Source organism: Typopeltis vanoorti, chromosome 4 (assembly GCF_054136105.1).
Source record: "Typopeltis vanoorti isolate ZY-2024b chromosome 4, IOZ_Tvanoo_1.0, whole genome shotgun sequence".
NCBI classification, from domain to species: domain Eukaryota; kingdom Metazoa; phylum Arthropoda; class Arachnida; order Uropygi; family Thelyphonidae; genus Typopeltis; species Typopeltis vanoorti.
In genome coordinates, this window is record NC_143552.1 from 59,243,110 (window position 1) to 59,270,754 (window position 27,645).

The 27,645-nt window shown below is 35.8% G+C and overlaps 1 protein-coding gene across 2 annotated transcripts in view; it reads left to right on the forward strand.

Annotated features, from left to right (window-relative positions):
- LOC150107347 (organic cation transporter protein-like) overlaps positions 1 to 27,645 on the forward strand; it is a 287,152-nt gene that overhangs the window by 126,676 nt on the left and 132,831 nt on the right. For both annotated transcript variants that reach the window (XM_090391214.1, XM_090391215.1), the window contains exon 6: positions 8,486 to 8,651. In XM_090391214.1, the coding sequence (XP_090247340.1) occupies positions 8,486 to 8,651 (166 nt within the window). The remainder of the gene's footprint in view (positions 1 to 8,485; positions 8,652 to 27,645) is intronic.

The window sequence follows — 27,645 nt, forward strand, 5'->3', positions numbered from 1 at the left end:
GCATTGTGTGCAATGCGGAACTGATATCTTGAAGGAGGGTTCCAAAATTCACCACTAGGAGGCATTGTAAACAAATGCATGGAGTCTGCATATCATGCAATTCTGTAAGTGGTAGGAGGGTTTAAAAAGATGGATACGGGATTTTTCCCTTCATTCTGGTTGTTAATACCATCTACAATGATGGCACTAACCTTGTCCCAATGTGCTTTGCTGGTAAAAGCTGTATTACCTAAACAATTGCAATGCTGTTACTGCACCCCCGTGAATTACATTGCCTGAACAAATGTCAGTGAGGTTCACTATCTCCATGTGTGCTCTGCAATGAATGAGTTGTTTTCAAGAAACAGCCTCGCTAGAAGTTAGACCTGGGCAAGGTCACATAACAAGCAGTGCACAACAAGCAAATGAAGTTGCTACTGCCATTGTGTAGCAGACCTTGAATAACAGCACTGAATCCTGAAGTGCACATACTGTACAAGATACATGGATGTGCCTTACACAACTGTGAAAAAATTCTACAGAAGATTTGCATTTCTCCTGATTCAAACTAACCCTGACACAGGAGTTGTGCCTACAGGACTTTGAAAGCGACTGGCATTTGCTTTAACATTCCATGCTCGAGTGGAGTTGAACAGAGTGTGGCAGTGGATTATTCTGTGGGGAGATGAGGCTCGCTTTCACCTGAATGGAGCTATGAATACCCATAGGTGCGAGGTATGGGATACACAAAACCCTCATGCAGTCCAACAAATACCTTTACATTTGCCTAAAGTTACTGTGGGTATACATTTTCGTTTATCATTGGACCATTCTTCTTTAAGGACATTCACCAGCTGAGTCCTGTGACCTACTTAGTTATTGCTAAGAGGAATCGCAATATGATAAACAGTTTTGTTGTGTCACAGCTACAGCAGTACCCATGCATGGATTCGGTCATTTTCATGCAGGATTCGAGGCCCCTCCACACATTAGTCGATCCGTACAGGAGGTTGTTCAAGAACATCTCGCAGAAGCCAGAGTAATCAGCCATGCATTTCCGGCTCATTCATCTGATCTGACCCCCCCCCCCCCATTCTTCAGGCTTTGGGGAGTTCTCAAAGACAGGGTTTATTGGGATTATCCTGATAATCTGCCAGTGCTGAAAGACAGCTTATGCAGCATGTGTGCAACATCAGTCCTGACCAGCTGTGTTCTGCCATTGAACACAATGTACAAAGGATGCAGTTCGTGGCATACCAGGAAGGGCAGCACACTGAATGGTACAGCTCATGAATGCATAACAGAAGTGAATAAAAATGTGTTATTTATTGCTTGTGCCACTTTTCTTCTCACACACACACACAGAAAAATTACATCTACATTTGGTACACCATATAGCACCCCTGGTGTGAATGTTGGAACTACTTTTTTCACCCTCAGATATCGCTTCCGTACAATGTATTCCTGCAAAGTTCCGCAGCATTTGGATCACTGGATGCACTCCACAAGGCCTTAAACCTTTAATTTTGATCAGCCTATATATGCTTGCTCTTATTAATTTCAAGATTTGTGGTATTTAAGAAAGAAGAATGGAATTGGAATAAATTAATGATGTTATTTACTACTGAAATTCTGATATAATTACTAAATCATCTTCAGCAGAAGGTAACTGAAATTCCAACCAGATGGCAAAGACAAAATTGACAGTAATACACATTTTGCAAAGGGCATATGAGGAGAAAGGTGATCAGCACACTCACAAGTAGTAAAAATTATAGACAAGAAGAATGACCCAGCATGACAAAGACGGCAGAATCAGATTATGACAGGAAATTGGCCAAGTCTAAAGGAAATCACAAATTCTGAGACTTTCTTTTACTTGCCATATGGCAAGTAAATAAAGAATGACTAACTATAATAAATGCTAATAGTAAGAGCACATCTAGGCAGAGATAATACAGAAATAAAGAATGACTAACTATAATGAATGCTAATAGTAAGGGCACATCTAGGCAGAGATAATACAGTGGTAGAAGAATTGGTGGTACTTAGGATGTTGCAAAATCTTAATGCAAACATGACTGTGGGATTAGATGGGAAATTGGCCAATACATTATGAGAATGTGCAAGTGACTGGCAAAGCTTGCAGTCAGACAGTTTAATTTAAGTCACAGTTCTAATAATATTTAAGGAAGCAGAAGAAAAGCAGTCCTTCTGCTCCCTTGTAGTCCTGTTGCTAAAAGAAGCTATAAGAAAGCGGTAGCAAATTAATGACTGATGAGTATCTCAGGAGGGTGATAAGGTATTAGAGAAGTTGGCCATAGGTAGAATTCAGAAATGGTATATGGGAATACAATACTTTATTATGGGGAGAGGGCATAGCTTGGTGAAGAGGTCCATCTGTTATAATAAAATGACAGTTGATATGAATAAAAGAAATAGCAAAATTATGATACTGCTACACTTTATAAAGGCATTTGACAGGATATTATAGGGAATTCTTTATACAATTTGGACCAATAATAATAGAAATGAATATGAGGTTAGTGATTATAGATAAGAGGAGCTGGGCAGTAAATGGAATCTAAAGATAATAGCAGTGTGCTACAGATATTTTCATATGGAATGCTGCTGCCTAATTTGTAAATTAATGGCAGCGGAAATGATCTGAAGAGAAATATTCAGTTGTTCGCTGATTATGTAAAATTGGGTAGAATATAATCAAGACAGTAGGGATTATGCACAATGATTTAAAAAGACACAGTGTGGTCAAAAGATGAAAATACTGAAAAATGTTATTACATTGACGAAACCAGAATGTAAGAAATGGATGATGCCAGAAATTTGGAGTTGATTGTGGACAGGGAGTTAAGGTTCAGAAGCTATTACAAAAGTAACCTAGGTAGCTCACAGGATTACTTAGTTATGGAAGAACATACTAAGAACCTGAGGTAAGGAAGTTATTATTACTCTTTACAAGGTTTTAATTCAACCACAATTCAATTGCTGTTCATGGATTACTGGTCACCTAGGTCTTTTGCAGGTGGGGAAGTGGTGAAGGGGATCCAGAAGATGGCTGGTATGTGGAATGCTCTCTCTACAAGAATAAACAAGGATTGTGTACTGCAGAAATTGGTTGACAGACACAAAGACGGGACATATAAAAATATGTTACTAAATAAAAGATTTTATAGAAGTGATGCAGCAGAAATTTTTCAGTAAACAGAGAGGAAAAGAATCCCAGGTCATCCCTGGATATTGAGGATTGGTGTGGTTAGCAAGGGTATTAAAACTAGTTTTTTTGTTTGGAGAGTGGTGAATGAGTGGAATAAGATGCCAAAGTCTGTCATGAGTGTTCTGTCAGTCAAGAGTGAGTTGGAGAAGTACATAGGTATTGATTGAATAGTTAGTGTGGGTCTCCTGTAGTAATAAAATCAGAACTGGTACCTCCTATTTGTATTATTGGCATTTAATAAAAATATTAAAAAAATTGCTCTATAACTCCAAATGGCACCACTAAGGAAATGGTGCCTAGTTCAAGGCATTGTTCAACCAACCTATCCTATGGCATTGACCATCATAAGAATTGGATGTGCTCTTAAATGGCTGTAAAACTTGAGTCTCAGCACAGGGTAGATACTGTAGATGTGGAAAAGAATGTATGATAATTCCATTACATAAAGGTGCTGCAAAGACTGGTGTATTTAACTGTTGGCATATCAGTAGCTCTAAGAGTGGCGAGAACTTGCATACAGAAATGGACTGACACAGAATCTATACTTTGTAATGACCAGCATAGGTTTTCTAAACAAAGGTCATGCTTATTAACTTCCTCACATTTTATAATGATGTTATGGTTGAGTTAGACAAGAGGAATGGATACATCTTGATATTAGTAAACTCCTAAGGCTTTTAATAAGATACTTCACGGAATGCTGTTGCATAAGTTGAAAGATGTAGTATTAGATTATAAGTACTTCATCTGAATAGAGAAATGATTGGTGGGTATAAAAAAAAATGGTGTATGGAAGGGTGAGTCTGCAAGAATTGCAGACTCACCCTTCCATATACCACTTATTTACACATTAATAAGGTGACTAATGGTGGATCTTGGGGATCAGTTTTTTACCTACTGTTAATGAAACTTAACATTAATGACATTGGAAGGGACTTGATTAGAGATATACAGCTACTTGCTGATCACACAAAGATAAGCTGGGTAATTAGGGTTGTGAATTGATATGCAGCATTTGGAGAATGATTTGAATAGGTTGGAATTGTGAGCAAGTTAAAATGAATACCAGTTCGATTTTAGTAAATGTGTTACAATACATATCACATTTGATCTTGGAGTTTTGACAGAAGTCAAAGTTCAAGTGTCATCATATAAGATTCTGATATGACTGCACCTGAACAACTGCACACAGCTGTTGCTGGTTTTCGAAGTAATACAGATACAGTGGAGAGGATGCAAAGTAGGGCATTAACGATGATATATCAGGACTCTGGAATGTTCTCTATGATTTGTTCTGAAATTCTTAATTCTTAAACAACAATTAAGATAATTTGGACACCTCCAGAGAATGTCCTATTAGAGATGACAAACATAGCCTTGAAAAGAATGACTGGAGAAAAACGATCAAGAGGAAGATCAAAAATAACTTAGATACAGTCTTTGAAAGAAAGGCCAGTCATAATTATTGAGCTTCAGAAAGAGAGATAAAAGAAATAGTAAGAGATAGAGCCAGATGGCAAAGATTTGTTTTTGTGAGTTGAGGAAGAATACAGTAAAGAAAGAATTCATCATAAAATATTATCACCGGAATCACTTACGTTTAATTTAAATATCTTTATATGCAAAATTTTCAGTTAAGTTTCACAGCAGCCATTGTCAATATCATAAAACACAAAAAAGAGAACAACAGTTTCAACTGAAAGTGATATTACGTGCATTATTGGCTGCAGGAGAATAGCTCCATCTGCATTAATAGATATCTAAAATAAATTACAATAAAATAATTTAGACTTAATAAATATTTAAATATAAACAAAAAATTAATTACACATTAAGGAACACATGAATTTTGAGCATTAGTCAGTATAACTTCCCAAAATTGATAAAATTTTACACAATCTTTTTTGTTCAGGTTTAGATTGTGAATGTTTGCTTCACAGATGATATTGATACTTATTCATCTGTAAGACTTCCTTGAACAACATTCCTTTCTGCATCCTTTCATAATTTCATTTTTCTAAAGGTAATTTTCAGAAATTCAAATAGTTCATTTTAAAAACAGGTTAAGAAAGAGGGGGAATGAGAGCTAGATTTTTCTCTGTGCATGATTAGAATGCTTACCTTTTGAGGTAGTGAGGGCAAGTAGTGTGAATGAATTCAAGAAAAGGTATGAGAGCTGGTGTGTGAATGTGTGGTCTCCCTTAATGAGTACCTGACTACCTGGAGGTTTATTAATAATAAAGCTTGGTTTTTACCCTTATAGTGCTACTGTATTATAAGTTAATCACCTTTTGTGAGTGACAATCACATAAAAAAGTTTGTCAGTGCATTTGTGTTGAGTATCTATATATTTAATACATGCTTTGAAAATTTGTCACTCAATTCCCAGAGATCAATTCAGTTGTTGTTTGTTTTTGCTCTAAATTAAGTTTCATAAATTTACATAAACTTTTTTAAAAAATTCCAAAAATTTCATTCAAAAGTTATAGGATATTTAGTTTCAAATGTCTTCTCACTAATTTGCAGAATTAAGGAAATTTTTTCTTTTCTTTTTTTTTAATTGTTACCAGAGTGAGCCCATCTATCAATTCTTTCACTGTAAAATGACAACAGTTTCCAATACAAGTAGTATTCTCCATCATACTCAACAAGGGGAAATTTATTTACTGAAAGCCATTTTTAAACATGGGCAAATCACACTATCCCAGGTGTAGTACTTGGAAAACATAAAAATGAACTATTTGAATTTCTGAAAATTACTGATAGGAAGTGGAAAGGAAAGATGTTTTTTATTTTTAAGGAAGTCTTAAAGGTGAGAAAGTATCATTTTTGTAAATTTTTTTCTTTTAATTATTACTGGTTAAGATAAATTCCAGTAATTTCTCCAAAATTAATTTTTTAATTGATATCTAGGTTCAGACTTTGTGTTTCAATACATTTTTGTATTTCCAATAATTATATAAAGCTTTGCAAAGCATGGCACATTCAGAATCCATCACACAATATGCAACCATTAATAATAGCAACTCACTATTTATGATTTTTTTTTTTTTTATGTGACTCCTGCCCCAAGAAAGATTGTAAATTGACAGTACATTAGTACTGTGGATGGGTTAAGGATTTTTTTTATCATTAATTTTTATATATGTTTTATTACTTTTTATAGTCTGGAAACCATGCTCCAGAGACCAAACATGGAACTTCAAGACTCCAATAATCATGGCAGTAGTTTCACACTGGGTAATGAAATTCATCTCTTACCTCAGGACAATCACAAACATCCATACCCATAATGGGATTCAAACCTGCTGCTGCTGGTTGGAATGGATATGCTAACCATCCAGCCAACCAGACTGGTAGTGAATTAATGGATCTTACACGTGTTAATTTAGGGTATACTTCAGTAAGAATAGCACATTTCCTCATCACACTTATTCCATTTTTAATGTATTATATAACAAGTTCATGCTGAAATCATAATTTACCCATGTAAATTATGGTTTTAAAATGTGAAATCCCAACTTTAAAAGAAACTGAGACCAATATTTTTAAAGCTTAGCAATAAATATAAAATAATTAAGACATTAGAAGGGTCTGTAAGTAGGAGCATAATGATAAGCAAATATATTTTATGATATATTTGCTCATCATTATGGATAATAGAACACAACTTGAAACATCAACACTTTCATTTAACTCCTGTTTTTCTGACTTGAAGATACACATATACTTGTATGTATTTATTAAGAATATTTGGAAGCTTTGAATATTTCACAACTTTTAAGAGTATCAAAGAATGTTTAGTTGTTATCAACATATAGTGCTAATAGAATAGAAATGCTAACTGAAATTAGAATTTTTATGAGAAAGAATCACATCAGTGCTTTCTTGAATAGAAAATAGTTTACTTTCTAAAATAGAAAGTAAACAATTTAAATAATCTGAGGACAAAAATATGGAGAGAACATTCGACAATCGCCATAACAAACTCTCTCACTATAAAAAAATCTGAAAATTTGTAATTTGTAAATTTCACTGCAATTTTACTGTATATTTCACAGAGTCAGCAAGTACAGTTGACTCTCGCTAGAGAAAACTCCTAGGCACCATATTATAGACAGAAAAATTTATTACAGTGGATGGTTTGTTAAAAAAAAATTGCTATAACAAACCATCCACTGCAATAAATTTTTCTTTGGTTCTTAGAAGTTTTCTATAGTGAGAGTCAACTGTACTTATATTACAGTGACATTTACAAATTTTTGTGTTTATATACTTGAAATGTCTTTGATTCATTTGCCAAATATGATTCAGCATTACAATATACACACCTGATTTAATCAGGTTTAAAATATAATATGATTTAATCTTACAACACACACATTTATTATTTTTAACTACAAATATAAGGATTGTTTTTTCAAGCAAGAAAAAGAATGTGTATAGTGTGAGCTTTTTAAGTAATTTGAGTGAAAAACAGTAGTGACTGTAATTAACCCAACATCAAATGTGTACTATTAATTAAAGTGTAGACACAATAAGAAATCTTAGTTAGAAGATCCTGTGTGATGACTATAATGTTACTGACAGCAAGCTTCTGTAGTTTATTTCATTCATGACAGTAATTCTGATATAACCACAATAAAAATTATGAAGTAAAGATTGTTTTTATTATACTACTAGTTTATTATGCACTATAGTATACTTCAACAGGAATTAAAATATATTTTTAATTTAAAAACTACAGATTGATTTTTAATACATAAATTGTTGATACAATCATTATTAAACTGATAGTGCACATTCTGTTGAGATGTCGTGTGCTTCATAGTTGGTCAGTGCTATGTAAATGTCTATTAACCTCATTTTGAGTATCTTAGGTTATTTATAACATGATATCCTACACAGTGTAATAAAAATCAAGGCCTTATATGAAATCATCTGTTGTCATAAAGGACCCATAGATAATGCATAGCTCAAATTAACAATGAGGCATGTTTACATCTTAACATTGATATTGCTATTAGTTAAATGGTGCTTCTGTCACGGTTCAGTTTAATTTAGGTATTAACAATCATTTTGCTACTATATGTTTTCAGATGAAAAATATCTTTATCGTAATAAAATATGGACAGTACATAAGAAACTATGATGGAAAAAAACAAAAGAACTTCGTTTCTGTTGTGGCTGTATCAGAATTATTTTCGATGACTATGATGTTTTTAATTTGTGTTTGTTACATTCCATTTTTTTTTTTTTCTTTTGTGCAAGGTTTTTACCTGAATCTGTAAGGTGGTTGATCTCAACTGGAAAGCATGACAAAGCAAAAAACATAATCACAAATATTGCCCAGAAAAATAAAATTAGAGTACCAGAACATCTTCTTTGTACAGAAAATCTATGCAGGTCAGGAAATCAGTTCAGAGAATCTGAAACGGTATGTTATATATTTAATTTTCTTCATGTCTTTTAACTAGTGATACAATGATTTACAGTTATTCTCTTCCTCTTCTGAACAGTACAAGTCTGATGTAACAAATCTATGAGGAGAAGAGACCATTTTTGTTAGTGTTTTTAGTGCATGGCCATTGTAGTTATGTTATTTTTACAGAGCCTCCTGGAGTCAAGAGACTCATGATGGGAAGTTTTCTGTAGTTGCCATAAAGAAATTTATGCTTGGTGAGAATATATTGTTGGAAGTAGAGGAAATAAGAGATCTGGGAGTGATAGTGGATAAGGATCTAAAATTTAGGGGACACATCGCCAAAATTGTGAAGACAACACAAAGACTTCTGGGAATGATGAGGAGGACACTGACGTGTAGAAGTAGGGAGATTCTTGTTCCATTGTATAAGGCTTTGATTAGGCCACACATGGACTATTGTGCCCAGATTTGGTCACCTGGTTTTCAGACGGATGAAGAGATGTTGGAAAGGGTCCAAAGGCGACTGACTAAGGTAGTTTCTGACCTCTGGAATGTCGAGTATGAGGAAAGATTGAAAAGATGTAATTTGCAGAGTCTAGTGGAGAGAAGGAAGAGGGGAGATATGATAGAGACCTACAAGTTGGTAAGGGGTTGTTATAGGATCAATGGTGGAGAAGTTCTACAGAGAATAGTGGGATCTCAGGGGAGAACCAGAGGTCATCCCTGGAAACTGTATAAAGAGGGTGTGAGTAGGGGAGTGAGAGGCAGGTTTTTTTCGTGCAGAGTTGTGAATGATTGGAATGCCTTGCCTGAGAGTGTGGTGTCTGCAAGGAGTTTGAATGTTTTTAAGACCTGGTATGATGAGATGTGTGTGAGATAAAAGGACCTCCTAGATGAGTCTTTGACTCCATGAGGTCTTGTTTAATAATAATAATAATAATAATAATAATAATAAAGTCTATTTATACCAGCCCTTAAACTGTTTTTCATTATAGCTTAACTAACCTCTCAGGCAGTACATTTCACCACAAAAATCTTCATGCAAGATTTTACTCTCACTATTTCACAACTTCAGAAATGGCTATAGTCCTTTTCTCTTTCTCTTGATTTTACTTTCGGTGAAAGTAATATAATACTAATAAATGCCTCAGACCTTATACAGTACATTTCAGTCAAATTATTGTTTTTCCATGTTCCATAGATTATACATACATATACATATATATATTTTTACGATGACCCCCCCCCACACACACCACATGAAAGGTCACAAGACCTATAACACTGCGGTGCCATGTGTGGGCAAGTGATAAAGAAGAAAAATGTAGTCTGTTGATACGTTTCTTAAAGAGTGGGAGGTTGTACTCGGCAGGAAAAAGAGTAAGGGGGAGAATGTTCCAAAGAATGGAAGTGGATGGAATGAAGGAAGCTGATGAGAAATTAGTTCAGTATGTTTGAAGCTGGACAGTGTATGGATGTTGGCCAGTGGCTGCTCTAGTTCTTCTGTGGGTAGAAGAAAGTGGAAGAATGGTAGCAGCCAATTTAGAGGAGCATTGCCTATGAAAATACCTATAGAACAGGTACAGTGCTGAAATAGAGCATCTATGATAATGGCTGAAGAGAGTCCATGAGGAAAGTGTCGTTTATTAAGCAAATTGCCCTCTTCTGAATATCATCAAGAATTCATAGAAAGGTCTTGGAGATGCTAGACCCCAAATGTGGGAACAGTACTCCAAAGTTAGACAGATACTGAGACTTATAAAGTGTTAGAAGTTGAGAGAAGTAATGTTTAGAACGGAAAAGAACACCAAGCTTTTTAGAGGCTAAGGAGGCTATATAAGTAATTTTATGCAAGGATAAACCGGATGTGATAGTCAACCTAAGAAGAGAAAGTTGATCTTGAAAGGAAACCGAAATGTTATCAAAAATGAGAGGGAATAAGGTAATATTTTTCTTGTGGGTAATAAGGCAGGCTTGAGTTTTTAGCATTGAAAGTTACTAAGTTGTTTTCACCTGATTTCAGGATGTTGAGGAGGTCAGTGTACAAATCAATGTTATAGATCTTGAGACATCTAAGACATTAAAATACTGCAGGGGTTTATCGAATGAGGAAGAGAAATGAAGATTACCATTGGCAAAGCTGTGAATAGAGTTTGAAGTCAGAGAAAGGAGGTCATTGATGCAAAGGAGGAGTGTGGATGAGAGCACAGAACCCTGAGGCACTCCAGCATTAATGGGGAAATCTGATGAGAGGAAACCATCCACGATTACATTCAGTGAACAACCAGTGAGGAAGCTAGCAATCCAATTGCAGAGTATAGAAGGGAGGCCATAAGATGGCAGCTTATTCAGGATGCCTTGGTGCCAGATACAATCAAATGCCTTAGAAATATCAAGTGATAACATGAGTTTCTCCAAATCTTTCCATGGCCTGAGTCCAAAGATAGATGAGATTAGCTAGGAGGTCAGCTATAGAACAAGAATGGCAGAATCCATATTGGTGATTGCTAATTAACTGATGAGTCTCCAAATAATGAAGAAGCTGGTTGCTGATAACCTTCTCCATCACTTTTGAAAGTACTGAGGTGAGAGCAATGGGACAATAGTTAGATGGCTGACTTTTATCTCCTTTTTTGGGTACAGGCTGGATGCAGGCTTGTTTCCGTGCTGTTGGGTAGATACCAGTAGAATATGAAAGTTTATATAGACGATACAGGATGGGTGTCAAAATTCTGCAGCACAAGTCGAGCACAACAAGAAGAATACCATCTGGACCAGAAGCCTTATTAGTATCAAAATTAATTGAGGGTTTTTCTAATGTCCTTTTGGCAGAAGTTCAGAGGAGCAATGGGCAGTTTGTGAAAGTATGTGAAGTGATTGGGCTTTGGTTGTCCAGGGAGGAGTTGGAGACAAAAACTGATGTCAAGAGGTCTGCCTTCTACTTGGATGAGGTCACCCTAGTGCTGTCAGGATGCAAGAGAAGTGGCAATATGTAAAGGCAGAAGTTATGGCCAACATCCTTAGCAAGGGACCAGAAGACTTGACTGCCAGTTGAACATGATGCAAGTTTATTGCATTTCATTCTTATGAAGTCTGCTTTGGAATCATCGATAACTTTTTTACAAGTTCCTAGCTGTTGTGTAAACTGAATGAGAAACTGGAATTTTTAATTTAAGCCATTAAACATAAGCTGCATTTTTATTGGACTGAAGGGGCACATTTATTTGAGAATCAGGGCTTGAATACAGGTTGAGAGTTTGCAGTAGAGTGGGGAAATGAAAGCTCTCATTCAGTGCAGTCGGGTGTTTGGATCACTAGAGCAAAAGAAATAATCTGATCATGGAAAAGCAGCATAAAAATTCCTAAAGTCATTCCAGTTGATGCAATTATAGCACCATATGGTATGAGGCTGAGATTGGTCTGTGAAGTTGGAGTAGGGAAGCCAGTTTGTGTTATAGTTGTTAAAGATCCCAAGGAGGACAATCTCACAATTTGGGTAATTACTGTATTTATTTGAATATAACTTTGCACTTTTTTTCTCTGAAATTAAAGTTAAAAAATCATGGTCTGAGATATATGCAGAGATTTTCAGACACTAAAGTTTTTCAGGAAAAAATTAAATTGCTGTTTATAATTAAATCCTCAGTATTCATTATAACTTATAATTGCTCACATTATTTATAAAATGAATGCATTGAAATTGTAATTATCAATGATATTTATGCAATTGGCCACTCACCTTCATCACACAATATATTTGATGATTTTAGTGACAATGTTTCTGCAAGTAAATTAATTATTTTTTGTCAAAAACATGCCCGAAGCTCTCAAAACCCAGTTGCACAACAGTTCTAATGATGGTCACTTAATCTTAATTCACCCCCTGAGCAATTCAAGATTGAGTAGAAGTCAGTTCCCTCACTCCCAAATTTCCTCTACTGGTTGCTTCCATCTCTATGCATATGATTGGTGTGGTATTAACAGAAGATCACACGAATCAACAACAAAGGCAAGCCGATGATTGTTAAGTTGAAATGCTGATTCTCTTCAACCGAATTCCAAAATATCTGAAACTGCCATAACAACATTCACTATCAATTTCTTGAAGTTTTAAACTTTTTTCGTGTGGCAACTATATGCAAAACTTTTTTGTTTCTTTTTTTATTGAGTAAAATCAGGGGTGCAAGATATACGCGAGTGTGAGTTATATTTGAGTAAATATGGTAGTTTCTAAGAAATCAATTTTTAGTGATAAGTAGTCATAAAGGTCAGCAGAATTGTCAGAGTTAGCTGCAAAGACAGCAAAAGAAGGCTCTAAAGTGAGGTAAGGAAATCTTGAGCCAGAGCAGATTGTAAAGTGGGGATTCCAAGTTAGATATCCTTTAAAGGGGATGTCAGATTTCACAAACACATGTTCCACCCTTTTTGCAAAAGGCATTGTGTAGGACATAGATGGCGAACCTATGGCATGCGTGCCAGAGGTGGCACGTCAATCAATGATTTACAGGTGATATCCTTTTATACGCTTATAGATTATTCAACCTTTTTTTTTTAAATCGTTACAATACGTAAAAGTTAAATTTTGTTTTACACCAGAAAGCAGCTATGAAGATGTGCATGTGATTGGTGCAGTATTAACAAAAGATTGCACTACCCAAAGACAAAGGCAACCTACAATTGTTGAGTTGAAATGCTAATTCTCTTCAACTGAATTCCATAACATTTGAAACCGTCATAACAACATTCACTATATATTTCTTAGTTTTAACACATTCACGACGGGGTGTCGTTTATCATTCTGAGGGAACTTCTCATTACCGGGGGCTCAACTCACACAAAGTTTCTACCCTTAGTTGAATTTTATTGATGCGTGTTTGCATTTTGAGCTGGCATGGGAACTCACACATGCATTATATGGCATATTTCAATTCCTGGTAGAATTTTTTTTGAAGTTAGCCTTTGTGATCTGTCATAATGACATCGAGAATTTCAAATGAGATAAAAGAAATACTTATTTCATGTAATTGAAAAATTGGACAACAGTTTTTAGTTAGATACTGTGTTTCTGGTGCAACATATGGTTTTGCTTAAGTCTACACAGCATGGTTTCTGTGAGAGGGGACATGTGATTCATTAGTTAGCACCATTTTTATTTGTCTGTAATTGCACTATTTGTTGAGAAATATATTACACAGACTGCAAAAGGCTCTGTACCTTATTCAGGGATACAATAAAACTACTTCTTTTTCTTGCATCTGCAGTATAATGGCTGTTAGGTAGGGCGTATTGTTAACCGCTGGGAGTGAGTTACTATTGCCTCCGTGAACATGTTTAAAAATTTTTCATGTGCGAGGTATATGCCAAACTTTTTAATGTCTTTTTTCGTAAAGTAAAATCAGGGGTGCGAGTTATTTTCGAGTAAATATGGTGAGCGTTTCGCTGACAAGTTGACATCCTTCTGCTGCTTCTCATGCTCAGCTAACTTCGATGGTGAGTTACAATGCATAAATATTTTTTCAAACCGACATCATTAAAATCAATTTAATAATACAATAATCAATTTTACACTGAATAATATTATAAATTTATATATAAATTATAAATAAAATAAAATTATTTATAAAATTATAAAATATTATAAATAAATATATATTATAAATTTATAAATAAATTAAGTAAATTTTTTATTAATATTTCCTCTATTAAAAACTGCCTGGCACATCAGTAACTCGATTAGTAAATTTTTGGCACGTGCACATAAAAAGGTTCGCCACCACTGGATATAGTTGGGATAGTTAAAATGGACTGTGGTCATGGAGGATGTCAACTGAGGTTATGTTAGGAAAAAGAGATCAGGTTTTTATGTCTGTAAGTGGTGATGTTGTCACTAATGTTTGTATTAATGCCATGCCTTGAATGTTGGTGAAATGAATATTGATGTGGTTTTTTTATGGAAAAAGTTTTGGCATTATTTAGGATGAATTGGGATTCATTTTTATTATTTGTTCCAATTTTTTTTGTTATTATTATTACTGTTACGTGACGCCTCCAAGGAGTCCAGAAACTCATAGAGGGAGGGCACCTACTCTACAGCTCTCTGTCTCCACCCTTAGTCCACCAACTACAACGAACTGCAACTACCACCATCATCATCATCATCATCTACACCAATGCCATCTATTGCCCACTATCACTAGTATTTTCACAGACAATCACAGGTTGAATGTTATTCACAAACATCCATGTCTAGACAGGATTCGAACCTACAGCCTTTTGTCTGGAGAGAGGATATGCTGACTCGGCCAACCAAGTTATGTTTTTCATATTTTTAGATTTTTTTTGTTATTTTTTTATGGAAGATTATTTTGTATCTAGAGTTAAAATGATAGTAATATTATGACTGACTTTTATGTGTAGGGTAGTTGATTTAGGAAACAAAGAGAAGGGGCATGCAACTTTGAGGAGATTGTGTACATAACTCTCACACACACACACACACACACAGAGCGTGCCAGACTCCAGTCCAAGTGTAGTCTTGGGTAGTGTCCCATGCATACCATTGACTTGGTCACCCTCTGGGTGTGACCTTGCAGGGTAAGCAGCAGAAGGATTATTCACCAGCTGATCAGGAAGCCTCCAATAGATGTTACCATCAGGTTCAGTCCCATGCACTATCTGGCAACCAGCCTGTGGAAAACTGTTTTACAGCTGTACTCTCAAATGGAGCAGAAACTGAAGGCCCTACTCTAGGAATGAAACATGGCAGAATCCACTTCACACCTCCAAAATGCAGGGTGGTGATATTTCACCAGGCAATAAAATACATCTACCACCTAGAGGCCTAATTGGCATTTCATATGCTTTCAGTCTATCCTTGTATCCAGTGTTTGATAATGTACTGATATTGTTTCTGTTACCTACCCTTGTACCTACCCTATCCTCTGCAGTTTTTCCTTTTCCTGAGAACCATGCACTCTAACCCATTTGGACTACTATGCATCACTAATTAGGACTTGATACAATGGATCTATGCTTCCTTATCTCCTCTGAACAATGTATAGCTCCATTATTGTATCATGAATTGTAGCATTCCTTTGAGTTGTTTTCACCACCATAGCAGTGTGGTAAGAACCTAACAGTGGATAAGAGATAACCTATAACACCACCTATAACAGTGGATAAGAAGTGAACTTCCACTTATCCACTGTTATCCAAAAATCCCTTGATTCCTTTCCAAAGACTAAAATCTTGCATTTAAAGAGGATTAAAAAGGATTTTTGATTAGTAATTAAATTTAAAACTCGTACCACATTTTGCTCACACAAAAAATTGTTGCCTTCTTTAAGGTTTATAATTAGCACAAAAAATTATATAAAAATAGGTTTAAAGCTTAAAAAAATCTTTAAAAGGAAATAAATAAATTCATCCTGAACAAGAATGCAAAGTCACATGGCATGTAGCTGTCATTAAATAAAGACTGGAGATAACTGTCGGAAAATTTTAAATCAAGATGTTAAAAGATTTAATGTTAGATTTGCAGTTGTCATTTAATATAAGTTCTTGGTTTCTGAGACCTGTGTAAATGAATCAAGTCTAGAGTAAAAGTTTTCTTCTAAAATATATCCTACTAGTGACGGTAGTATATTTTTAGAAGAAAACTTTTGCTCTCTCTTTTTTTTTCTCGCCTTTTTTTTTTCAACCAAGAGACTCGCAGTTGCCGTGGCAAAACTGCTGGTGCCTTGTCTCCGCGAACAGGCTTCTGCCAATCACTAGCCTTTGTTAAGTCTGTCGATTGACGTCATTAACAGCTGATTCTGAATAAACCAATCGGAACTCTGAAAGCATTCATACATCTACAACTCGTTGGTGGGGTAAGTTAATGCATTAACAACATTTTGAACACTAGCCCATAAAAATGTCCAAAAATAAAAAATGATTGTCATGTTCTTCAAAATTCAAGTTAAAAGTCATCAATTACGCAAAAGAACATGGAAATAAAGCTTCGGAGAGAGAGAGAGAGAGAGACAGTTTGGACCTCCTCCCACTGAGTGTATTGATTTGATTTCTTAATTTTGGGTTCAAAAAAGTAGGGTTCGTCTTATGCATTGGGGGGGGGGGGAGTCTTATACACAGAAAAATATGGTAATTGAATCAAGTGACCAGCACACTCCCCAGATCTCAACCTCATAGAACATGTTTGGGACACAATAGGGAAACACACTGCTGTTCAAAATTCCCCTCCAGAAAACAAGGTCTTATCCTTTCTCTGAAGGAGTGGGTTAATTTGCCTCAAGAACTCCTGAATCACTTAGTGCTAAGCTTCTTAGCACTAAGTGATTCAGAACTGCAATGCAACTCCATATTGTGGAGTTGCATTGCAGTTCTGAGTGGACATATTCCATATTGAAATTTCTCTCTGCATAATTTTCTGTAAGCACTGTTATATTAATTCCTTAACTACATCCTTACAGAATTTGTAACATTTTTCAAAAATGTATTGCAATTTAATTTGTACAAAATTTATAACACATTTTATGTGTAATATAATTTATTAGTATGCTGGCAATAAATTTGTCTACATTTGGCTCTAGTCATTAAAATATTTTCATATACAGGTAAAAATGTAGTTCATCCTTAGCACACCAGTGTATTAATATCCTTTGCATTGAATCTTACGACAACTCAATTGTGATTTCTTCCCTGAAAATAGTGTTCTTGGATATCTGTTGGATAGCCAGTTCATTAGCATGATATTTTAACCCATTCATTGCAATAGAAATCATAGTATATGCCCTTTCTTTATCTACTATTCTCTGTTACCTTATTGTTAGACTAGACTAATAAAACAAGACTTCCCTCTAATAAATCCATGCTGGACCTCCATAAATAATGAATAAATTGCCATCATGTGCCTAGTTCTGTATATTAGCCCTTAGTAATTTTAGCAAAATCTTGGCTGTCACTGAATAAATGCAAAATATGGAAGACTTATGGAAAACAACTTTAGCATATTCCCTTAATTCATGCTGTTTGATCCACTGCTTTGTTCATATCCAGAGTACTTACTATTCTAAATGCATCTATTGAATTCATTTCCAATATGTCTCAATCCTATCTCCTGTCTCTAATAATGAAACTTTTTGCTGCAGAATGAAATACCCCATAAAGTGATCATTAAACAGATCTGCTATTTAATGATCACTTTACTAGGGTATTTCACATTAGACATTTTCACTCCCACCTTTCTCCTTTCAGCCAGTTCATTCTTTTGCAGTTATTTCTCCTTCTCCTACCATTGCCTACATAATAAAAGAACTTGGGATTTTCTTTGGTCTGTATTGTTTGTTAGTTTCCACTTATATTGTAGCAGGATTGTGTGATGTTCTAGGAGTTTGCAGTGTGATGATTATAGTGTAAAATTTCCAATATTGTCCAACATAATCCCTCTTTCTCCTATCCACTAGACTGTAAATTGCATCTTCTTCACCTTTCTTCATACTCAGCATTCCAGAGACTAGAAACTACTTTAAGTCAATTGGCTATGGACCCTTTCAAATATCTCTTCAATCTTTTGAAAACCAGGTGACCAAATTTGTCACAGTCCATATATGGCTTACCAAGGCCTTATACTATGGAATCATAATCTCCTGCTACAATTTTGTAGAACACAATTTTGTCAATGTGTCCTCTAAATTTTAGATCCTTATCCACAATCACCCTATGATCTCTTATTTCCTCCACCTCCAACAGTATATCCCAACCAAGTGTGAATTCTACATCCCATCTTTATTTTCCAAAATTTTAAACCTTACATTTCACAACATTGAACTGGTATCCCTACTTCCATGCCCATTCACTTAGTCTATCCAAGTCTTGTAAGGCTGCAACATCAGCTCTACTCCTCATAGTTCTTTCCAACTTTGCATCATCTGCAAAAAACTGAATATTCCCACTCAAATCTTCTCCAGTATCATTAACATACAGGTTAAACAGCAATGACCCTAAAACAGACCTCTGAAGCACACCACTGGAGACATGCATCTTCTGGGATATTCTTCCCCATATGCAACTTGCTGATACCTATCAGATAGGCAATATCCAGTCCAATGCACTAGTCTAATACCCAATCCCATCCACTCTAATTTGACTATCAACCATGGGGGTAATCTATCAAAAGCCTTTGCAAAATCTAAGTATGCCACTGTGTATTCATCTCTCTTGTCCAATGCAGCTGTTACCTTATTGTAATAAGTAGATTGCTAAAACATGATCTTCCATTAGCAAATCCATGCTAGCCATCAAAGATAATAGCACAGTTTCAACCTAATTCTGGATCCTGGTTCTCACTAGCCTCTCCAACACTTGAACCATTGAGGGAGGCCACATACTAAATACACACCAGCTATCATCATACTTGTTCTTGAATTCATTCACACTGCTTGCACTCACAACATTCAATGGCAATCCATTCCAATCACGGACCACCCTATGAGAGAAATATTTAATCCTTATCCCCCTTCTTAGCAGCATTCATTCTCAGCTTCCACAGATGCCCTCTTATCCTTTCCCCACCCTCCAAATTCTCAATCTATCTTCATAATCAGTATTCCATAATCCTGATATCATTTTTAACACTCTCCTTTGTACTCTCCCCCCCCACCCCCAATATGTCAGAATCACAACGGAAACCTGGAGACCCGACCAGTGCACAATAGTCCAAGTGAGATCTTATCAAGGCCTTGTAAAGAGGCAAAATAACATCCTTATCTTTACGTGTGAACGTTCATTTCAGCATTGCAGTTGTCTTTTGAGTTGTATTTGTCACATTTTTCTTCTAGCCTAATCCCAACAATATAATACGATATTGGATATCTAATCATGCCAAAGTGAATGGCTTTACATTTACTGACATTGAACTGACACCCGTTTTCCCATGCCCTTAATTCCAGCCTATTCAAATCATCCTGCAAGTACTGTATATCAGCAGCTTTCCTGATTACCCTACCTATCTTTGCATTATCAGCTGTATGTCACTTATCAAATCCTTCCAAATATCATTAATGTACAGATTGAATAACAGTGGACCAAGCACTGATCCATGTGGTACACCACTAGTTATCTTAAATCTTGCAGACTCACATCCATATACCACTTTTTGATATCTGTCAGTGAGCCATCCTCTTATCCATGCTAATATTCTATAACCCAAACCCATTACTCCAATTTATGCAACAGTCTGCCATGCTGTATTCTGTTAAAAGCCTTAGCAAAATTAAAGAATTATCATGGTGTATCCATTTCCCCTTGTTGAGTTCAATGGTAACATTGTTATAGAATGTGAGCAAGTTGCTAAAACATGACCTTCCCTTAGTAAACTCATGTTCATTGCGAAGTAGAGATTCACTGCCAACCCATTTCTGAATGTGAACCCTAACCAATTTTTCCAAAATCTTCGCCACCACTCCTGAGATACTAATTGGTCGATAGTTGGATACATCGGTCTTTTACACCACCCTTGTGCAATGGAATTACCATACATTCCTGTGGAATCTTCCCTGTTCTGAGCTCATATTAAACATCTTGTTCAAAGGAATGGCCAGTTCAGTTGAACTCTTTTAGCATACATGCTGATATCCCATCAGTCCCTATTGCTGTTCAATTTGTGCAACAGCTCTACTACCTCATCCTCACACACCTGTGTTTCTTCATCTAGTGAAGAGGTAACAGCGAGCTTAATGTTGTGTACTCTAGGTTGATAGCTTTTAACAAAATGGCACTCATTAACTGAACAACCTATTCTGCATCTGTAACCTTCATGCCATCAGGATTTATAAGAGTTATTCTTTCATATTCAGTTATTCTTTCTTTTACTTGCTGCATATCGGTAGACATGTTGGTCAAAGGAATGGCCAGTTCAGCTGAACACTCTTTTAGTGCATGTGCTGATATCCCATCAGTCCCTATTGCTGAATTCTTATTCAATTTGTGCAACAGCTCTAATGCCTTGTCCTCATACATCTGCGTTGAAAGATGAAAAGGTTGAAGGATGAAAGATCTTTATGAACTGCTCATTAAATATCTCAACTATATCCTTTGCAGTAGTAGTTCTTATACCATTTTCTCCAATGTCATCCTACCATAATCATTCTTTTTTTGTTGGCTACATATTAAAAGAACTCCTTGGGAATTTTATTTGGCTTCGTGAGCTAACTGCTGTTCATGCTGCACTTTTGCTACCATCACCAACCAACCAATCACATCACCCTCCTTGCCTGTTCTTCATACTCCTCATGAAATTAATTATTACCATTTTATATTACTTGATTCTTCTTTTTTCTGGCCACATAAGTAAAGTGTCTCCTCCTCTCCAACTCTGCTTGGTCTGTTTTGCCAGCATTTTTCCCATTTTGAATCTCATGATTCATTGACCTCCTACCTACATTATTTTCCCAACATCGGGAATGCAGTCTAATGTATGATATCTATATTGAAATGCAGATAGCTAACAAATTAAAAACATTTAACGTTAAGAAATATGGCATTATTTGTACAGTTGTTATTTAAATGCATTTCTTTTCATATGTTGCAAGCAAGATGTTTTGAGAGTTTGCATGCTGAAATTATTTAATTAGATATTAGAGCCTAATTATACTTTTGTATGAACTGTCAGATGTTGAAATGTAGGTGTTGTTTTATCACTTATGATAGAAATGAAAGTGTTACCAGTATAATTCTTAATGGGAAAAATTGTTAAGTGAACTTGCCTCAGCATTTAAGTCCTTCAAAATGAAGAATTGTTCTAATTTCCACCTCTTTCATTACAAAAATTATAATTTAGTAACTTTCCTGTGCTGTGAAGTGCAGGAAAGTTACTAAATTATACTGTTCTACTGTATTTTTGAGTTTGCACAAAGTGAAAAGAATGTTAACTGAGTCACTAAGATTTCAGCTGTTTGGAAAAAGGAAGAGAACACAGCAGGAAGAGAATTATGTGTTTCTGTGGCTTCAGTATACAAAGATTGAACAGAAATTAGAAGAAAAGTTGGAAATGGAAGACTTAGGGAAGAAATCATTTAGAAAAGAGATGTTTAAAGTTGAATGTAGTAATTAGTCTATATGGAATTTATTCTGTGTTATTCATTTAAAACTGAATGAAAGTTTATTGTTCTCCAGATCATATAGAAATGGATCATAAAAGTAGCACTGGCATTCCAGTAAAGTACTTGTTTATTTAGGACTCTCAGTCTGAAATGTGATTTGAAGCTATTGATATGCTTTAGTTATTGCTTCAGTGAAGTATGCTGAGAATTTTCATATGGTGTCGATTTGCTGGCCTAATTGGCTGAATGGTTAGCATACCTTTTCTCCAACCAACAGGCTGTGGGTTCGAATCTCTTCATGGGCATGGATACTTGTGATCTTTAGGCGTGAGATGAATTTCATTGTCTGGTGTGAGACGACCTTCCCACTTACTGGAATTGGAGGTATTAAGTAAATGTTCCATGTTTGATCTGAAGAACAAGGTTTATACGCTATGTAAAAAATAAATAAAAATACAAATATATTTACATATAAAATCAATAAAAATACAAAAAAATCCTTAGCCTACATGCAATTCTAATATACTATAGGTTTATAATTAAACCTTTTGTGGAACCTCATTCCACATGACACAGGAAGAAATAAGAGGATATCTGTATTGAAGTTTAGATACCTCACTCTAACATATATGCTTTTAAATGTATTATTGAACTAACTCCACTGTTGATTTCCTTTTTATTCACTTGCTGTTGCCACAATATGCCACCCAGTTGTCGCTGAGTACCTTTTCTTAATTTCCTGTTTTATACTTCTATGTCTCTCCTCTTCTCATTGAAGTGCACGATTCTACCCCTCCTTATGAGGCACCTATTCGTGGTGGAGGAGACCAGTGACGGCACTGGTGCTTTCATTCTGCCTCTTTTTTGTTGCTTCTCTTTCCATATTCTTTGCTCTATTTCTCCTGAGTCTTTTTTACTATCCTTTCTTCCAGACCACCATGACTGGGATCCAATGCTCTGCTGCTATGTTTGCTGTGCATTGTGACCTGTGGACATCAGGAAAAGGAGGATTCTGGTAGTCTTTTACTACTTTGGCCTCTGCTTCGGAAGGTCATATAAAGGTAGCACTGGCATTCCACTGCTGAGTGCAGTCATTGCTTGCTGTGAGTGGGCATCTATGTGTGACTGTGGTGGTTGAGGAGCTCTGGCACTAAACGAAATACCCCTTGAGCAAGAATTCTTCATCTTCAAACATTTCAGGGCACCCTAACAAAGTCCCAAACAAGTACTGATACTATATACAGCATTTGGTAACAGAAGTAAGAAACAAAAGATATATAATATTAGTATAATACCAATTTTTTGATCATCCATGCAACAGGTGAAAAGCCAATAGGGAAATGTCACCATTCTTTATTGAGAAGGGTTTAGAAGGACTGGTAGGACCTCCCAAAACTGTTAAGAAATTACATTCTGATGATATCCTTGTGAAAACATTGTGTCAGCAACATTCCAAGAAACTGCTGGGAGCAGTATCAATGGGTTGAATACCAATCACAGTAACACCTCATAAAACACTTGATTCTTATAGAGGAGTGATATCAGAATGTGATCCCCTTGATGTTCCTTCTGCGATATGTCCAGAGCTTAAAGATTAGGGAGTGACAGGTGCGAAGCTCATCCTGATATGTATGGATGATCACCTGGTTCCAGCCAGGAACATTATCCTTACTTATGATACACCTAAGCCTCCAACATCTGTAAATAGGCAGGGTATCCCACTGTCCTGTTAGAGTATACATTCCTAATCCACTAAGATGCTTTAAATGTCAGAAATATGGGCATGCCCAAACTGCCTGTCATGGCTCTATCACATGTGCCCAATGTACTAGTAAAGAGCATGAAAACAAATCTTGTTCTGCAAAGACAACTAAATATGTCAACTGTCAGGGAGATCATCTAGCTAACTCCTGTGCATGTCAGAAGTGGAAAGATGAAAAAGAAATAACAAAAAATTTAAAACGGAACAAAATATATCATATCAGGATGCAAAAAGGATGTTAACTACCACTACACCTGTTCTAAGATCCTCTTATGCTGAGGTGGAAGTTAAGAAAATATCAACAGCATCTCAAACATCCTTATTTAATCGACCATACCTGAACTTTATGATTGTGAGTGCTTCTCTGTTTAGTGCATCAGTCACATGACCTTATGGCCCTACTTCATAGACAACTCCCAAAAGGATTCCATTCAATGAGAACCCACTTGCCAAAAAAATATGGCAAAACTATCACTTAAAGATAAATCACCAGATATCTCCACAGAAAAAAATGGATACTTAGGTATCCACTGAAAGTAAATTAAACTTGCCAGCTGACCCTGACACATCAGATGTATCGAATATTTTACCTGAGGAAGAGATGGACATGCCTCCATTCTTTCCAAAAAATAGTTGATAAATATAAACCTGTTCTCAACTTCCCAAAAACCAGACAAGTCCATAAAGCCAAAACGGTAGGAAAATTTTTACAATGGAACTGTTGTTGGTTGCTCCAGAATATCGATGATATCAAGATTTTGCTGCAGAAACACAAACCTCTCTGTTTCTGTCTGCAGAAAACATACTTAAGACCCACTGAGGACTCTATCTTAAGGAATTTCACTGTTGTACACAAGGACAGAACTGGAGATGGTCCTGCTCATAGAGGAATAGCTATCCTAGTGGGCAGTCATACTCCTTTCCATCATGTCCAACTTAATATTTCTCTCAAAGCAGTAGTGATTGACCTATCCATGGGATTTTTTTATTACCGTATGTTGAATTTATTTACCACTGAGCGCTGAGTTAAATAAAATCATTCTTCTTGATAACTTTTTCATGCAACTGCCTAAACTAATACTTCCTATGGGTGACGTTAATAGTCGCAATACTTTGGTGGTAGTGCACCACAAATAGACGAGATCAAATCATTGAATCCTTGACAATAATGACCTCTCCCTTTTGAATAATAGACTCGATACTTTCTTCCATATGCCAACCCACTTATATTCTGCAATTGATTTTACAATCTGCTCCCCTTCCATTCTTCCACTGTTCACATGGGATGTTGGAGAGAACAGGCATGGAAGTGATCACTTTCCTGTTCTTTGCACAATGTCTTCACAGGAACCATATACTCCTACATAGATGTCCATATGAAAAATGGACCAGTTTGACTGGAACACTTTATCCCATCTTTCAAAATTTAATACCGATACAGTCAATCAGACACCTATGAATGAAGCAGTAAAGCATGTAACATTGTCCAGGCAGCAGCATACAGCTCCATTCCAGAAACATCATCTCAATTTCCACTCTATCCAAAGCCTTGGTGGAATCCAGAATGCCAGGCAGCCAAAAAAAAGATGAACACAGAGTATGGGTATATTTCATAGATATCCCACCACATCAAACTTGATAGCTTTTAAGAGCATGCTTGGGCCAAAGCACGTTATGTGAGACATCAAAGTCAAAAACAATCATGGATCCAGTTTATCTCATCAATTAATCAAATGACCAGTGTAAAACTTGTATGGGATAAAATGAATATAGAACATATTCTATATTCATTTTATAGATATAGAACATGCAGTTGTCTACCTTAGACAATAATAAATTTGTTGTTGCTGATCCTAAAGCTATTGCAGACACTTCAGGAGAAAACTTTGCCAGAATCTCAGCAACAGCTTCATATCCTCCTGAATTTTTAATATTGAAAGAGCAGCAATAGAAACAAAGGCTGAATTTTTCTACCAATATGCTTGAGTCTTACAGTCAGCCATTTGTTAAGAAGGAACTAAAAAGAGCTCTTTTACTGTCGCACCCTAGTACAATAGGGACTGATGACTTTCATTATGAAATGATAAAACATCTATCATCATCTATGAATCTGCTTCTCTTAATATAGAACAGAATACTTGGCTGCAGAAGAGTTTCCGAATTCTTGGCATAAGTCAGTTGTCATTGCTATCCCAAAAGCAGGAAAGATCCAACAGAAGCAAATAATTATCGAGCTATTGCTATGACTAGTTGTCGTTGTAAGATATGAGAGAAAATGGTTAATGCCAGATTCTAGAATTTAGAATGCAAAGATCTTCTCTCCAATACTTTATATGATGTAAAGAATATATACTTTTCCAGTCAATTTGGCATAGGGTGTTAAGAGCATGATCTGAGAGGCCTACATCACCAAAATTGTTAAATTTAATGTCATTTGTGTTCTTTTTTATGGATAGGGATTGTATGTCCAGTTTCACCTATATAAAGTAAGTTACAGATGCAATAGATGCGATAACTCCAGGGTGAGCCAATGGGGGGGAGAGGATCCTTAGAGGAGTTGAATGTTTTTTAATTTTATAGGTAGTTTAAAAGTGACATTAAGATTATAATGGTGTAGAATTTTGTTTATTTTTTCTTATAACCCTTTAAAGTATGGGATAACTATGGTTTTACTGTAATCTATATTATATGTATTTTTTGATGAAGTTTTTATGAAGAACTTTATTGATAGTATTTTTGCTATAGCCATTATAATCTTAATGGCTATAGCAAAACATTCAAAACTGGATTATAGTTCTCAAGGCTATGGTTCTGCAAGGCAGAATAATCTGCAATGTTTCAGTTCCATTCATCATGGTATGCAATAGCTACTGGTGCATTTTGCACATTGCCCACTCAAAGTCTTTATGTTGAAGCAAATGAACTGGCTCTATCACTTGGATGGACACTCTAGCCAAAGCTATGCTTTGTACATACATATTATTTACTAATTTAACTTTGGCTATTGATTTATTTATTGCTGTAACCTTTAACCTTGTGTACTTCCCAATGCAGAGAAAAGTGACTAGTTCTACATGGACTAGTCACTTTTCTCTGCATTAGGAAGCTCAATATCACACACGTCAGACTATCATATGTTCATTTGATAGTATTTTTATACTATCAAATGAACATATTTTAACTATCACATAAAGAGACTATGCAAGCTTTTGGCACAAATGTTGACAATATTGCAAACACAATAGCATCCCTCCATGGCTGGTTTGCACTTCATCCTGAACCTCTCACTTTATCAACTGTAGAAGTCTCATACTCCATCTATCTACCTGCAATTGTTTAATGCACACAGAGTAAAGCACTCTGATTTTTGCCCATCTATATTGATGGTTTAAGAACTGACACCTGTGCTGCTGTGTTTCCTGACATTAACCTGACATTTCCTGACCTATCTCCAACTAGATCCCACTTGATTGCAGTAATTATACTGCAGAGTTGCATGCCATTCAGCTTGCATTTGTACCTATAAAAGAAAACTACTATCAAAAGAGTGTAATTTATACGGACTCATTGAGTTCTTTACAGGCTATCTCCTCTCCTATGTCTAACCCACAACCAGTGTTGTGTGAGGTGTTACACCTGTTGTACAAAACAAAAACCCTATATAATGTTGTATATAATGTTGATGTTTGATTATGTTGGATTCCAGCCGGCCACATTAGAATTAAGGGAAATGAGACTGCAGATGCAGCTGCTAGATCAGCTCATACTTTTTCAACGTACTGTTTAACAGTACCATATACAGACTACAGACACTTTATAAGATCAGAATTAATTGCCCAATGGCAGGAAAAATCGACAAACAAAAACATGACATTAAGCCTGAAATTAGGAATTGGCATTCTAGTCAATGTAGAAAGAGAAGAGATAAAGTTGTTCTTGCTAGGCTCTGTATAGGCTTACACATTCTTATTTACTGAGGGCTGATGAACCACTGGTGTGTGAAAAATGCAGTACACATCTTACTATTTGTCATATTCTGATGGATTGCCAGCACTTTACATAAGAGGAATGAAAGTTTTACCTATTTAGCCAATCCATATACACTCAGGCAGATGTTATTAGACTGCATTATTTAACTTACATA